Raw genomic sequence first — 12,038 nt, 5'->3', positions numbered from 1 at the left:
TGTACAAGATATGAATTTTGCTTAAGTGATGTAAAACTATATGAAATACTGAGCCTATTTCTAAAATTTTTAAAATTCTGCCTAAATCTGCCATCACAGTGGATGATACTTCCTGGTAAGGTCAGAAAATGATATTATGAGTTTTAAGTTTTCAAGTTTTAAAATTTTTTCTTCTCTTCTCCCCTCAGTTTCGCTACAAGAGAAGAGTGTACAGGCAGTTCAACCTCGATGAAAAGCAGCTGGCTAAGCTTCACACCAAGGTATCCCAATTTCCTGCAGGAGTTAAAAATTACCTACAGTGGCTGTTGACATCAGCTGAAAAAATGTTTCATTTTTAGTCAAAACTTTATTTTTGAAATCAGAGGATGACTCATTTTTTGCTCTTTGTTTCAGGCCAATTTGAAAAAATTTATGGATCATGTCCATCATCTCTCTGTGGAAAAAATGACCAAGATGTTGGACCGAGGACTGGACCCCAACTATCATGACTTAGAAAGTGGAGGTCAGAACAATAAAACTAAGTAGCATAGAGGAATACCTTGAGTTAGTTAAACTTAAATTAACAGGGTGAATCTCACACATTCCTTCACAACTCTGAGCCAGTGGAATCTGTAGGGCTTTTCTGTCCAAAGGAGATAATTGATAATTTTATGCTTTTCTTTGAACAGTATTTTAAACTTTATTTTATAAAGCAACTTAAATTTGTTTTATCATTTTGCTCACCTTTTTCCATGTACATCCTATTCTCTTCCTTAGAAACACCCCTAACTTTGGCAGCTCAGCTTGACAACACAGTGGAAGTGATAAAAGCCCTGAAAAATGGAGGAGCACATTTAGACTTCAGAGCAAAAGATGGAATGACAGCTCTGCACAAAGCAGCCAGAGCCAAGAACCAAGTAGCCCTCAAGGTAAACGCTTTCAGGAGCAAATTATGTGTTATCTTGTTAAAAAATGCATAAAGGAGACTGTTTTCATTTAATTACTGTATTGTCTTCCTTGGATCCTTTAGGATGTGCTTGTTCTAGTGCTTTCTTGTGGCTCTCAAATCTTAGAATTTGCTTTCAATAAAGAGCCTTTTAATTTCTGATTTATCTTTTCCTAGAAGGAAGAAAAGTGGTGAAACTTAAGCTTATTCATTGATACACTGAGATCTGTCTGAGGAAATAGGAATAGCATTATTGTCACTTAACTCTTTGAAAGCAGCTTCCAGTGGCATGGATTGCTCATTATGCCTTAACACAGTGTCTTCTGTTTTCTTTTGTATTTTAACAGGTATTCTTAATTCACTCTGATGGTCCAGATTAAGTCTTTGATTTATGGGTTTTGCTTATTCCCTTTTGACACATACTCAAATTGCATGACATTTTTGATAAAGCACCTTGGAACTGAAGAGGTGAAAGTGTTGCAAAGGTGATGCAACATTTGCAGAGCTAACATTTCTGAACCTAGTGAGAGGATGGAAACTGGACATTGCCCCTCCTCCTTTCTGTGCCATCCCCATAGATTCTTTAATTCTTCCAAGGTCATTTCTTGCTTAACTTAGTCTGCGCTGTGGCCCACTCTTAGCAGCTGATAAATAGGTGAGCAAAAAATATTATGTCAATGATCAACCTTATACATTTTCAGGTTTTTTTTTCAGGTAAAGACCCTTTATATGGAAGTCCCTCCCAAATCTATTTTTCACAGTCTGTGATTGCTTTCAGACCCTTTTAGAGCTGGGAGCATCTCCCAACTACAAGGACAGCTGTGGCCTGACCCCGCTGTACCACACAGCCGTGGTGGGAGGGGACCCTTTCTGCTGTGAGCTCTTACTCCATGAACATGCTACAGTCAGTTGCAAGGATGAAAATGGATGGCAAGAAATTCATCAGGTAGGAGAGATTTGCTTTTTGTTTGGAGTTGGACTTGCATAAGGAAACGTGTCACGGTTGTTCTAGGGTCAAGCGCTGTTTTGAAGTCCCTGCACATTCAAGTACGAAATTTCTTCCTTCTTCTATCTGCTTTTTCTACTTCTTTTTATTTATTCACTTTGCATCCTTCTGTGGTGACTAAGAAGTAGGAAACTGTTCCAGTGGTGTTCTGCAACTTTGAAATCCTCTGGTTACTGTGGATTTTGATGCAGAAATTGCACTCATCATAATTATGCTGTGAACTCTTGGAAATTTAGATTCCTGTTTGTGGCACTTCAGTAAGAAAATGTAGCTCTTTCTTTTGGTTAGATGCCAGTGTCAGTGTCCTTGGTAATACTCCTTCTGTGTTTGTCAGGCTGCTTTCCCCTTGTCTTTGCTGAACTTTACAGCAAGGCTTGGGTTGAGGATCCTACTGCTGGGGTCCATCAGCCTCTCCCTGTCCTCTCCAGAAATGCCTGAATGTTATCCAGCAGTTGTGTAAAAATGCTTTATTGATTTCCCTTTGCACAGTGAGAAACTCAGTAGTATAAGAAATTCAAAGATTGTAACAGTCCTAATTTCATTGCTGCTACTTTGTCGTGTCTCTGTATGGATGAGTTTGGAAAACTACAAAAATTGGAACTGCTGTAATATGAGATAAATTAAGATACAAGTAATCAACCTTACAGGTCTGCCTGGGTCATCTTGACTCAATTTATTTTCTGTGCACTAAATTCTTTAGTACACAGATTTTTTTCTTCTTGGAAAGAAATGGGAGGTAGCATTGGCATCCACATTTGAGCAGGAATCGGAGCTTTTTCACTAAGTGGGTCTAGGTCAAGGTTGTTTGGATCCATCTCTAGAGTAGGGGAAAAGAAAGGAATTATTTTTTTACCATATTTTCTGATGGGAGGAAATGGATTGTCTAGATAAAAGTATTGCCCCATGTGGACTCTATAAAAATACAGAGAAAATGTCCCTCTTTTTAAACCCCAGCCTCATACACATAAGGTTATTATTTCTCATAATGAAATAGAGCTTTCCGAACTCCCTGTGTTGGTTGTAATCCTAAATAAATCAATGTTTACATCTGGGTTAGGAACAGTCTGTTTTGACTGATCAATAATTCAAGCATTCCTCAATGAAGTAAGGAGGATGGGGATTTAATTTGTACACTGAGCAGTCCACTGAACTTTTCTCTTCCAAATTGTAGAACCAAGCCAGGTGTGTCAGTCTGTACCTCCCACTGAATTCAGGAGTGAAGAATGATGCTGATCTAAGATACCACAAAGTTGAAAACATTATAAATTGGGAGGTGCTTGGTCTGTGGGCCATCGAGGAGAAGAAAGTCAAGTAAGAGAGGCCGTGGACTAGAATCACTGTGATTTTTCTAAAGCTTATTTGCTAATCAGGAAAGTTTCTAATTTCTATGAATCTTCTTCATAGAGGCTTATTTTCAAAAATCCAGGGTCGAACCTTTTATTTGTGTGACAGATGAAGTAACTCTTGAAGATTTCCCCCTGTTTTGGAGCAGTGTCCTGTGTATGTTGTGTGTCTGCTTGACATCACAGAACCAAGATGATTTACTTGGATTTTGGCCAGATTTTCTTTCGAAGACCTGTAAGCAGCTTGGGAAAAAGCTCTGGCAATTTGATCACCTTCAGTGCCATCTGCTGGGCAGCGTTCTGGAGTGTAGCAGGACAAAAAACTTGCCACATTTGAGTCATGAGTATTAGCGGATAAAAAGTTCCAAAGGCAGTATTTTCTTGATCCCTTAGGCTGCCATTCCCAAAATAATCATGGTTAAGCTCAAGCACAGGATTGCTGTACCTGAAGCGCCCACATTGGGATTGGTGCAGGAATGACATCTGGGTGTCTGTGCTCCCATCTGAGAACGAGGTGTGGTTCTAAAAATTAGACCCTCAGTAAAAACTACACCTTCTCTGCTGAAAATCTTGCTTAGGCCTTGGTATAATAACCAAAATATTGATGCATCCCTGCCCAGGCTTGCAGGTATGGACACGTCCAACACCTGGAGCACCTCCTGTTCTACGGCGCTGACATGTGCGCGCAGAACGCCTCGGGGAACACGGCCCTGCACATCTGTGCCCTCTACAACCAGGTGAGAGCCCCTGCCCTGCCACCAGTCCTGCTGCCCCCCTGCAGGGACAGAAATGTCCCCAGCAGGAGCTGGGAGCTCACAGAATGACAGCATGGGGTGGCTTGGAAGGGAACTTGAAGATCATCCAGTTTTAATCCCCTTCTACTACGCCTCATTGCTCCAATCACCATCCAGCCTAGCTTTGAACATTCCAGGGATGGACCATCCACAGCTTCCCAAGGGCTTCACCTCTCTCTCAGGGAGGAATTCTTTCCCAGTATCTGGTCTAAATCTGCTCTCTTTCAATTTGAAGCCTTTCCCCTTCATCCTATCACTACATCATTTTACATGCAATGAAGTGCTTCAGGTATTAAAAAGTGAGCCTGCAATCTGGAAAGAACATAGTTAAAATTATTTTAGTGCTGTTTCATTCACTGATTACAAATAAGGCTGCTCATTGTAGGTAGCAAGACTATGGATATTAAAAAATAAAACATTATGCTTTGCCAGCTTTTTTGGGTTTGATTCATATCTAAGTATTTGTTTCCTGTACAGAATTTATTGCTGTTAGTCTATTATTTAACTTAAAATTAAATAAGAAAGAGTTGTAAAATACTGTGGAAGTGTCTCTATACAGAATATACTGAATTCTTTGCTGACTACAACTTGTGTAGTCATTTACAAGTAGCAGAACCTTTAGATTTGGTAGCATTTTATACTCTTTTTGTAGGGATGGGATGGCGAGGGGATGAGTTTTAGAACTATGTTAAAATTCAGCACATGGACTATTACATTGAATTTAGAAGGCATGAGATGCAACTGTAAACAGTGAAACATCTGTTAAAGGATCTGCTTCTTAATTAATTACTGTCTTAGTTTTTTTTTTTTTTTCTAAAGTTGTCAAGACAGATTCCTCAATTAGGTGTAAAATGCCCACAGCTTAAAAAAAAAAAAAAAACAAAGAAGAATTTTGGGGATCATTTGACATTTTTCAAGACCATACACTTTAAGCAAAGTTCATGCAGTATGAGGTGGGAATTGGAGTAATCCTGTAGAATTACAGTATTTTTCATGCAGAGATGTGTTTTCCTGACCTCAGTAGAAGTTATTTTGCAGGGGACTTGGACTCTAATTGAAACTGCATCTACAAATTTTCAAATATTTACACAGTCACTAAGCTTGGCTTGGTGAATAGAACTTTAACATCTTCTGCCTGCACTGTCATCCTTCTGTTTTCCCTCATTCAGGGTTATGTGGAAATACAAAATTTCCCTTGGGGTGCTGTGAACCTTAACCTGTGCTGATTTTGCCAGTGGTTTTTTATTTTTATTTTTTTAATGGGAAGTTGTTATTGGTTCATGTGGAAGGAACGGTGCTGCCTTTTCCAGCTGGAGAGGATGGGAAGGACAGCAGTGCCCTTGTTACCTCCAGATTCCTGTAGATGGAGTCGTTACCCGTTTGATCTTCCCTTCCCGTCTTCCCTGGGGAATTTTATTGGCTTACTTTCTGAAGTTGGTAAATTTGTTTTCCTGGATGTCAGCGAGGTCCTCATCTGAATAAACTCTTGGTTTTGAAAGTTATTCCATGGCCATGCAGTAAGTGTGTTTTTTGCTGGGATGAAATGAGCCCTCTTTCGCTGGGAGGATTGGATCTGAGATGAAAGCTGTTGCAGTATTGAAATTGAATATAATCTGACAGATGGGGAGGAAACAAAAAGGAGCAAAAGTGAAGTTAAGAATGCTTCTGTTTGTTTCAAAAGACTAAAAATAAACAAACAAACAAACAAATGCAGTACTTAACCCAAAGAAATTTTCTTGGATTTTTTTAATGTTGAACAGCTCTATGACTACTTTTGGCAAAACCTTTCTAATCACAATAATTTAGTTAACAAATCCCTTTGCATGTTTTTGTTACACTGCAGGCAGCTCAGTTAAATTTTTAGTGAGTTTTTGAATGTATAATTCTTTTGGTGTTATAATGTTGGATTATTTATTCTTATAAACAAATGAATAATTGCCCAATAAGTATGTTGTTCAATATAATTATGTCCTCAAGTTCTTGATTAAAATTGGGCATTGATCAATTGTTTAGAGATAGAGAAAATGCAACTAAAGTGCAGATTGCAATGCAAGCAAATGAGACTAACTCAGTTAATTGTATATCATTAAAAATTATAATCTAAGAGATAATTGTTAATTTACCATCTTGATTCATTCTGTTGTGTTTCAGTTGAGGAAAAGGTAGGATAACCTCCTTTCCAGATACATTTAGGGCAGCCCTGTGATGGGGAGACTTAATGGGACCAAGCATCCATGGTGAGAAATTAGAAAATGCAATGACAGTAATGATTTTCAATCATAATTTCTGCAAATTAACCTGTGACTCGGAGTTCAGTAAATAAGCTTCATTTCTGTCACTAAAATACCTAAATTATGCACTTTGTCTTCTCTGACTGCAAATTTGCTGTTCAAAGTGAAAGGTAGCACATCCAAATACCTCATTAGGTAGAACTCCACAGCACAACATATCAAGACAACACAGAAAGCACAAGAAAATTACGAACAATATTTGTGATGAGGGAATATAAAACCCTTTTGAAATGTGAGTTGGTTTGCATAAGACCCTAAGAGGAACATTAAAGATGACAAGTAAGAGACAGAGTCCATACAGGAATCATCAAAAATTCTGAGAATCCACTCAGAACCTCCAAGAATTTCTACCAGATTGTGGGCAGTCATATTTAACAGCCATGAAGAGCAATGATTTAACCAGTGCACTGAATTGGCCAAAATAAATTGTTTTTAAGGGATTTCCTTTGAAGATTTTCTCAGTTTGGAGGATCTGAAGTCAAATTTTCCTCCTTGTGCTGTAACTGCTAGCATTTTTTTAGGGAAAAAGAGAGGCAATAAGGCTGCTCAGTGCAGTGTCTACAGGCAGATCAAATAATTTCATGTGTACTAAAAAAAATTAATACATTTAATATTGAGGGTAGGTTGAAAAAAGTACTCAATAAAATAAGTGGTAAAACTGCTTTGTTTAACTTTTAGCAGCAGGGAAGGATATAATTCATCCCAGTTCTGTGAACAGTACTGTTTTTACTACAACACAGGCAAAAATCCCACATGGGGGTCAAATTTGTGCCAAATTTCATTTGTCAAATATGGAACTTCGTCAGTACAGTTGCTTAAAAATTTAATAAGGTATTTACTTCTTGTATTCCTGCATGTTTCTTTATACTTGCCTAGTGTTCCCAATATACTGCAAAGCACCTGAAACCCTTTTTAAAATGCTGTTTTAACAATTTAAGTTCTCAGATAACTTATTTGGTTTATTTTTTAATCATGAAAATATAGACCAAACACCTCATAACCTCTTAGCAATCACAGCCTTTTTAGTGCCAAAGGATCTTTATGAACAAGTTTCCTTTTCCATAATTTTCAGGAGAGCTGTGCAAGGGTGCTGCTGTTCAGGGGAGCTAACAAGGAGATCAAGAATTACAACAGCCAGTCTCCATTTCAGGTAAAAAAGGAAATGCCTCTTCCCCCTGAAATATTGGGAAAAAAACAAATGAACTTGGGTTTGGGGAGAAGTCACACCGCACAAGGCTGAACACAGGTGTGGAGGGAGCGAGTGAAAACTTTGGCTTTTATCTAATTCACTAAATGAAGATGTCCTGGAATAACCAGGAATGAGAGGAACACACCCTCTGGTGACATTGGTAATGAGTTTGAGAATTCTGTGAGCTGTTGGTGGCAAAAGATGAAATCCTTGGTGTTCTGCAGTCAGATGTGCCTTGCTCTGTGCTGATCTCCAGTCTCATGTAAGAAAGATCCAAGATTCATGTAAGAGTGATCCAAGGATTGTCTGGGCACTTTGGTTTGCTTGGCCCCTCTTGGTTTAGCCAAAAAAAAAGCTCTTCCTTCCTTGGATGTGAGGCCAAAGAGCTGGGCTAAGTTTCAGGGATGGGATTGACTTAGTGCACCGTCAGCGTTAGAGGCTGAAGCTGCCATCTGTATCTCCAAAAGAAAATGGAAGTCTTGCTTTGGATTAGTCAAAATGTTGTCCCCATTTTCTGATATGAAAGCACTTTCAGTAAGCTTAATTGAAAATCCAAATGGAGGAGAATTGTTTGTCCAAAGGGTTGTCAGGTATGGCTGACAACCTCAGGCCCTTATTTCTGAAGCAGGCTGAATTAGCTTGGATGCCAGAGAAACATTCCTAATGCAAAGTGATGTGAGAAATCAGGATGGAAACTGTAATATTAAAAAAAACAAAACAAAAAACAACAGAATAATGTAATGTTTTTCAAGTTACAAAAATCAGTGCTTCTGGAAGAATGATGGCACAGTGCCATTGACAGGAACTGTGCTGTGGTGGAACAGAATGGGGCCGTTTCCCCAAACCAAGGAGTATTTCAGCTAAAAGAAATCCTGATTTATTTTTCCTTGGTGTGTCTTCCCCATTGCCTTTTTGACCCACTTTGGATAATGCTGGCAGAGGATTCAAGGGAAAATGCTTTGACAAGTGAAACAGTTGGAATTTTTGCTGGATCCATGTGGGTCTCTGAGTTAACTCCTCCAAGTCTACGTGTAGTTATAGGACTTAAAAAAAAAAACCTCAGCCAAATATTTCTGTATCAGTTTAATTCCCTCCATATTTTGAAGGTTTTCTGGGCCTAAGTTGTGCCTCTCATAAGCTTAAGGGTTCTGCTTATAAATCCCAGCCAGATTGTTGTTTACTTTTGGGACCATTTTCCTCAAATTGAGGAAACGGTGCATTAATAATTTAATTTTAGGCACCATTTTCAGACTGCTAATAATTTTCCATCTAAATACATGCTAAGCACAAATTCACTAAGTACTGGCTAATACTTTTCTCTGAACCTCAGAATTATGAAGTGATCAAGAAATGGAGCAAGAGAAAACCCTAATTATTGGAGGGATGTGTTCCAGGGTAATCTCTTGGATTATTGTGTTACTTTATGTCTTTGAGGTTAACTTTCCTTTTGGGTTTAGGATTTTTTAAGGGAGAGTCAATGTCACACAGAACAGTCTTCATTTATCTTCCTCTTTGTGCTGACACCTCCAACATTCTTGTTCTTGCTCTTAGGAGAGGAAAAGGTGTAGGGAATGTAGAAAAAGTTCTGTTTTATCCCAGTGGAGTGAGTAGAGGAAACCCCGATGCCAGCCCTGCAATAAAGCAGCCTTAGAGAATTAATTCTTTGCCATCTGTCTGTTGCTGACCCAGTCGATCAAACACCACAAGTGGAGCTGTTATAAAATTATGCAGAATCCCCTTGAGTTAATAGGATTTTGCATACTAAAAATGTTTGCTCGTGTAATCAGCAGGCAGGAACATTGAGGCATCTCATATGTACATAATGAGAGTGGTTGTAGCTGCAGCATCTATTCCTTTGAGTCACCTCCATTATGTCCCTTTCTCAGCAGCATTAAAAAGATGATTCTTTGGAGTTGCTGCTCAGAAAATTCATGATATGAAAGCTGTGCTATTCTGTAGAAACAACAGGATCCAGACATTTGTGGAGAAATTAATGTCCTGTTTTTAAGGCCTGCCAAGAAAAAGAAATTTTGGTGAAAATTAGTGGCAGAGTTTGTATCAGGCATCAGCGTCCAATGAATGTGGTGCAATTTTGCCACCAAAAGAATAAATGTGCACGTGCTCACTTCTCACCAAATCACAGGGCTTGTTAGCGCAAGCGTAGATACACTAGATGGCAGGAAGTAAAAATAATCTGGGCTGAATTCTGTGCTACTTAATTCAAGGACCCCACACCATGCCCACCTGGCATCTGGGTGTCCTTTTTGCCTTTTCAGTGTCCAGCAGAGTTAGCGTTGGAATGGCATTGCCAGGTGTTGAGGACACAAAAAAGCTTGGCTGTATTTCCCTGTTAAGCACCTAACCTTGTATTAGCTGCCTTTGCAGGAATGTGTTTCATCCTGACCCATTCCTGGGTTGCATAGAGTCAGCAGTTGGTGTTGGGTACAGCTGATGTCACCCGCTGCTGAAAGTCTGCAGAACGTGGGGTCAGCAGAAATTTTCCTGTATTTTATATTTAGCAATTTGAGGGAAGATGAAACTTGTGCCACATCGTTATATTATATTGCCAGTTCTGTTCATTAATCACTTACTCAGCCCATCTTGGCTGGGCCATCTAAGTAACTTACATGCTATTTTATTAGTTTTTATTTTATTAGTAAAACCTCCAGAAACAGCCTTTCAGAAAAGCCCTGGTATCCCATTGCTGTCTACAGCTACTTGGTTTTCTACACATTTCTTGTGCTTCTAGGTTAATGTAAAATAATTCCTTGCCTGTCTAGCAAATATCAATCCAATAGCTCAGAAATCTGACTTTTTCAGTATTTACAAGCTGTTGAAATGAAGTAAGTTAAAATGACCATACACTTTGTTTATCAGGACTTTCTCTTTTACTGATCAGCAGCTCCATATGAATAATTCAAATGGGCAATAAAGCACTGTTTTAGCTATTAGTGCTAATAATTAGTCACTGTTTTTAGAACAAATGTGTTTCAATGTACAGAACAGCTATTCTGAGGTGGCATTTAGTGCTACCTTTGAAGGGCAGAGTTGTACCTGAGAATGGTTTGCGTCTCAGGTGTTCCTAATAATTGGCCTTTGCTGTCCCAGACCAGCCTGAATCTACATCCCATGGATTGCAGGAGGAGCAGCAATCTTCCAGCTCCACTGCAGGTAGAATTGCTCCTTTCAGTGTGTTGGCCCTGCCTCTATTTTCAATTGCTCACATATATTTTTTTTTTTGCCAGGTTTGAATCATTTGAACTGAAATTTTTCACGCCTGCTATCTCTGTTATTTGGAAAAACAAAATGATTCAGCTCTTTTGGAGTCTGGGCAAGGGAAAACATGTGTTGTTTTCCTCACACTGAAAAACTCTGCTGACCCACCCCTCCTTGTCCTCTCTCCCCTGTTGTGTTATGTTATGGTGTTTAGTTTTATTTTCTTTTATTGCCCCGTGTGCTGATCTCCACGTTAGCAACCTGGCAGTGGGAACTGTTTTCCAGACTGACTCAGACACAAGGGCTCCAAAACCAGGAGCAGGAACTAAAACCCATGGATTTGGAAGCTGAGCTGGCTGGAGGGACCACAGACACAACTGGGCATATCTAGCACCTCACTAGAATGGCTTCCCAAAGCCCAGTTTAGGTTTAGATTATTGGCATTTTTAATTTCCCTCTTTTGGATGAAATTTACAGATGAAGGACAAAAAGTTCTTCTCAGGTATTTTTCTTTAACTTTTTTTTTTTTTGGAAAGGGTGTGAAAGCTAATTTTAAACCCAAAATCTTCATCAGGTGCCTCAGCAAGGCATCTTCACAAATATAAAATAATGCTCCCTGTCACGATGTTCAAGTATGGAACCGTTGTGTTCATGGAGCACTTGAATTACAGAAAGACTTTGCTTTTTCTGTGTATTCATTTCCATCTTAATTCTTTTCCTGAAGCACCTGTGTGAACAATGAATCACTGAATATTGGGTATAGTTGGCAAAAAATACAGCCATGAGCTCATGATGCATTCTGCCTTTAGTCAGACTTCAAGCTTTTTCCAGCTTTTTCCTGATTTCAGTCAAACAATGGAACTTAGTCATACTTAGAAAAAAAAAATCTATACGAGTGACCATCCCAGAACAAACTGTGGATTTTTCCTTTAAAAATCAAAAATGTACGTGAGTCTGTATATATGTAGGCACACAGAGCACAATTTCTTATAAAGACACAAGTAAAATAAAAATAATAATAATTAAAAGGAAGCAGAATAACTGAAAGGGAGGAAATTTATATTGGGGGAAGTAGTGGCAAATGAAGTATTCCTGAAAATATTAGGAGATACAGGAGCAGAAAAATACACATGGATACAAAATATAGTTAAATTGATTCCTCCTGACTCAGGGATGGTTTTCTTTGTGCTGGCTGGTCCCTTCTGACCTTTGTTCTAACCCTGTCATTTTTCAGAAAAGCAGCCAAGTAGAAGTAAAGCATAAAAGAATGAAAT

At 38.8% G+C, this 12,038-nt stretch overlaps 1 protein-coding gene across 9 annotated transcripts in view; it reads left to right on the top strand.

Moving 5' to 3' along the window:
• SHANK2 (SH3 and multiple ankyrin repeat domains 2) overlaps positions 1-12,038 on the top strand; it is a 278,701-nt gene that overhangs the window by 39,096 nt on the left and 227,567 nt on the right. For all 9 annotated transcript variants that reach the window (XM_038139490.1, XM_038139489.1, XM_038139488.1 and 6 more), the window contains 6 exons: positions 189-260; positions 394-502; positions 757-908; positions 1,704-1,871; positions 3,895-4,011; positions 7,432-7,509. In XM_038139490.1, coding sequence (XP_037995418.1) covers positions 189-260; positions 394-502; positions 757-908; positions 1,704-1,871; positions 3,895-4,011; positions 7,432-7,509 — 696 coding nt within the window. The remainder of the gene's footprint in view (positions 1-188; positions 261-393; positions 503-756; positions 909-1,703; positions 1,872-3,894; positions 4,012-7,431; positions 7,510-12,038) is intronic.

This window comes from Motacilla alba, chromosome 5 (genome assembly GCF_015832195.1).
Source record: "Motacilla alba alba isolate MOTALB_02 chromosome 5, Motacilla_alba_V1.0_pri, whole genome shotgun sequence".
NCBI classification, from domain to species: domain Eukaryota; kingdom Metazoa; phylum Chordata; class Aves; order Passeriformes; family Motacillidae; genus Motacilla; species Motacilla alba.
This window is presented reverse-complemented; position numbering and strand designations above follow the sequence as displayed.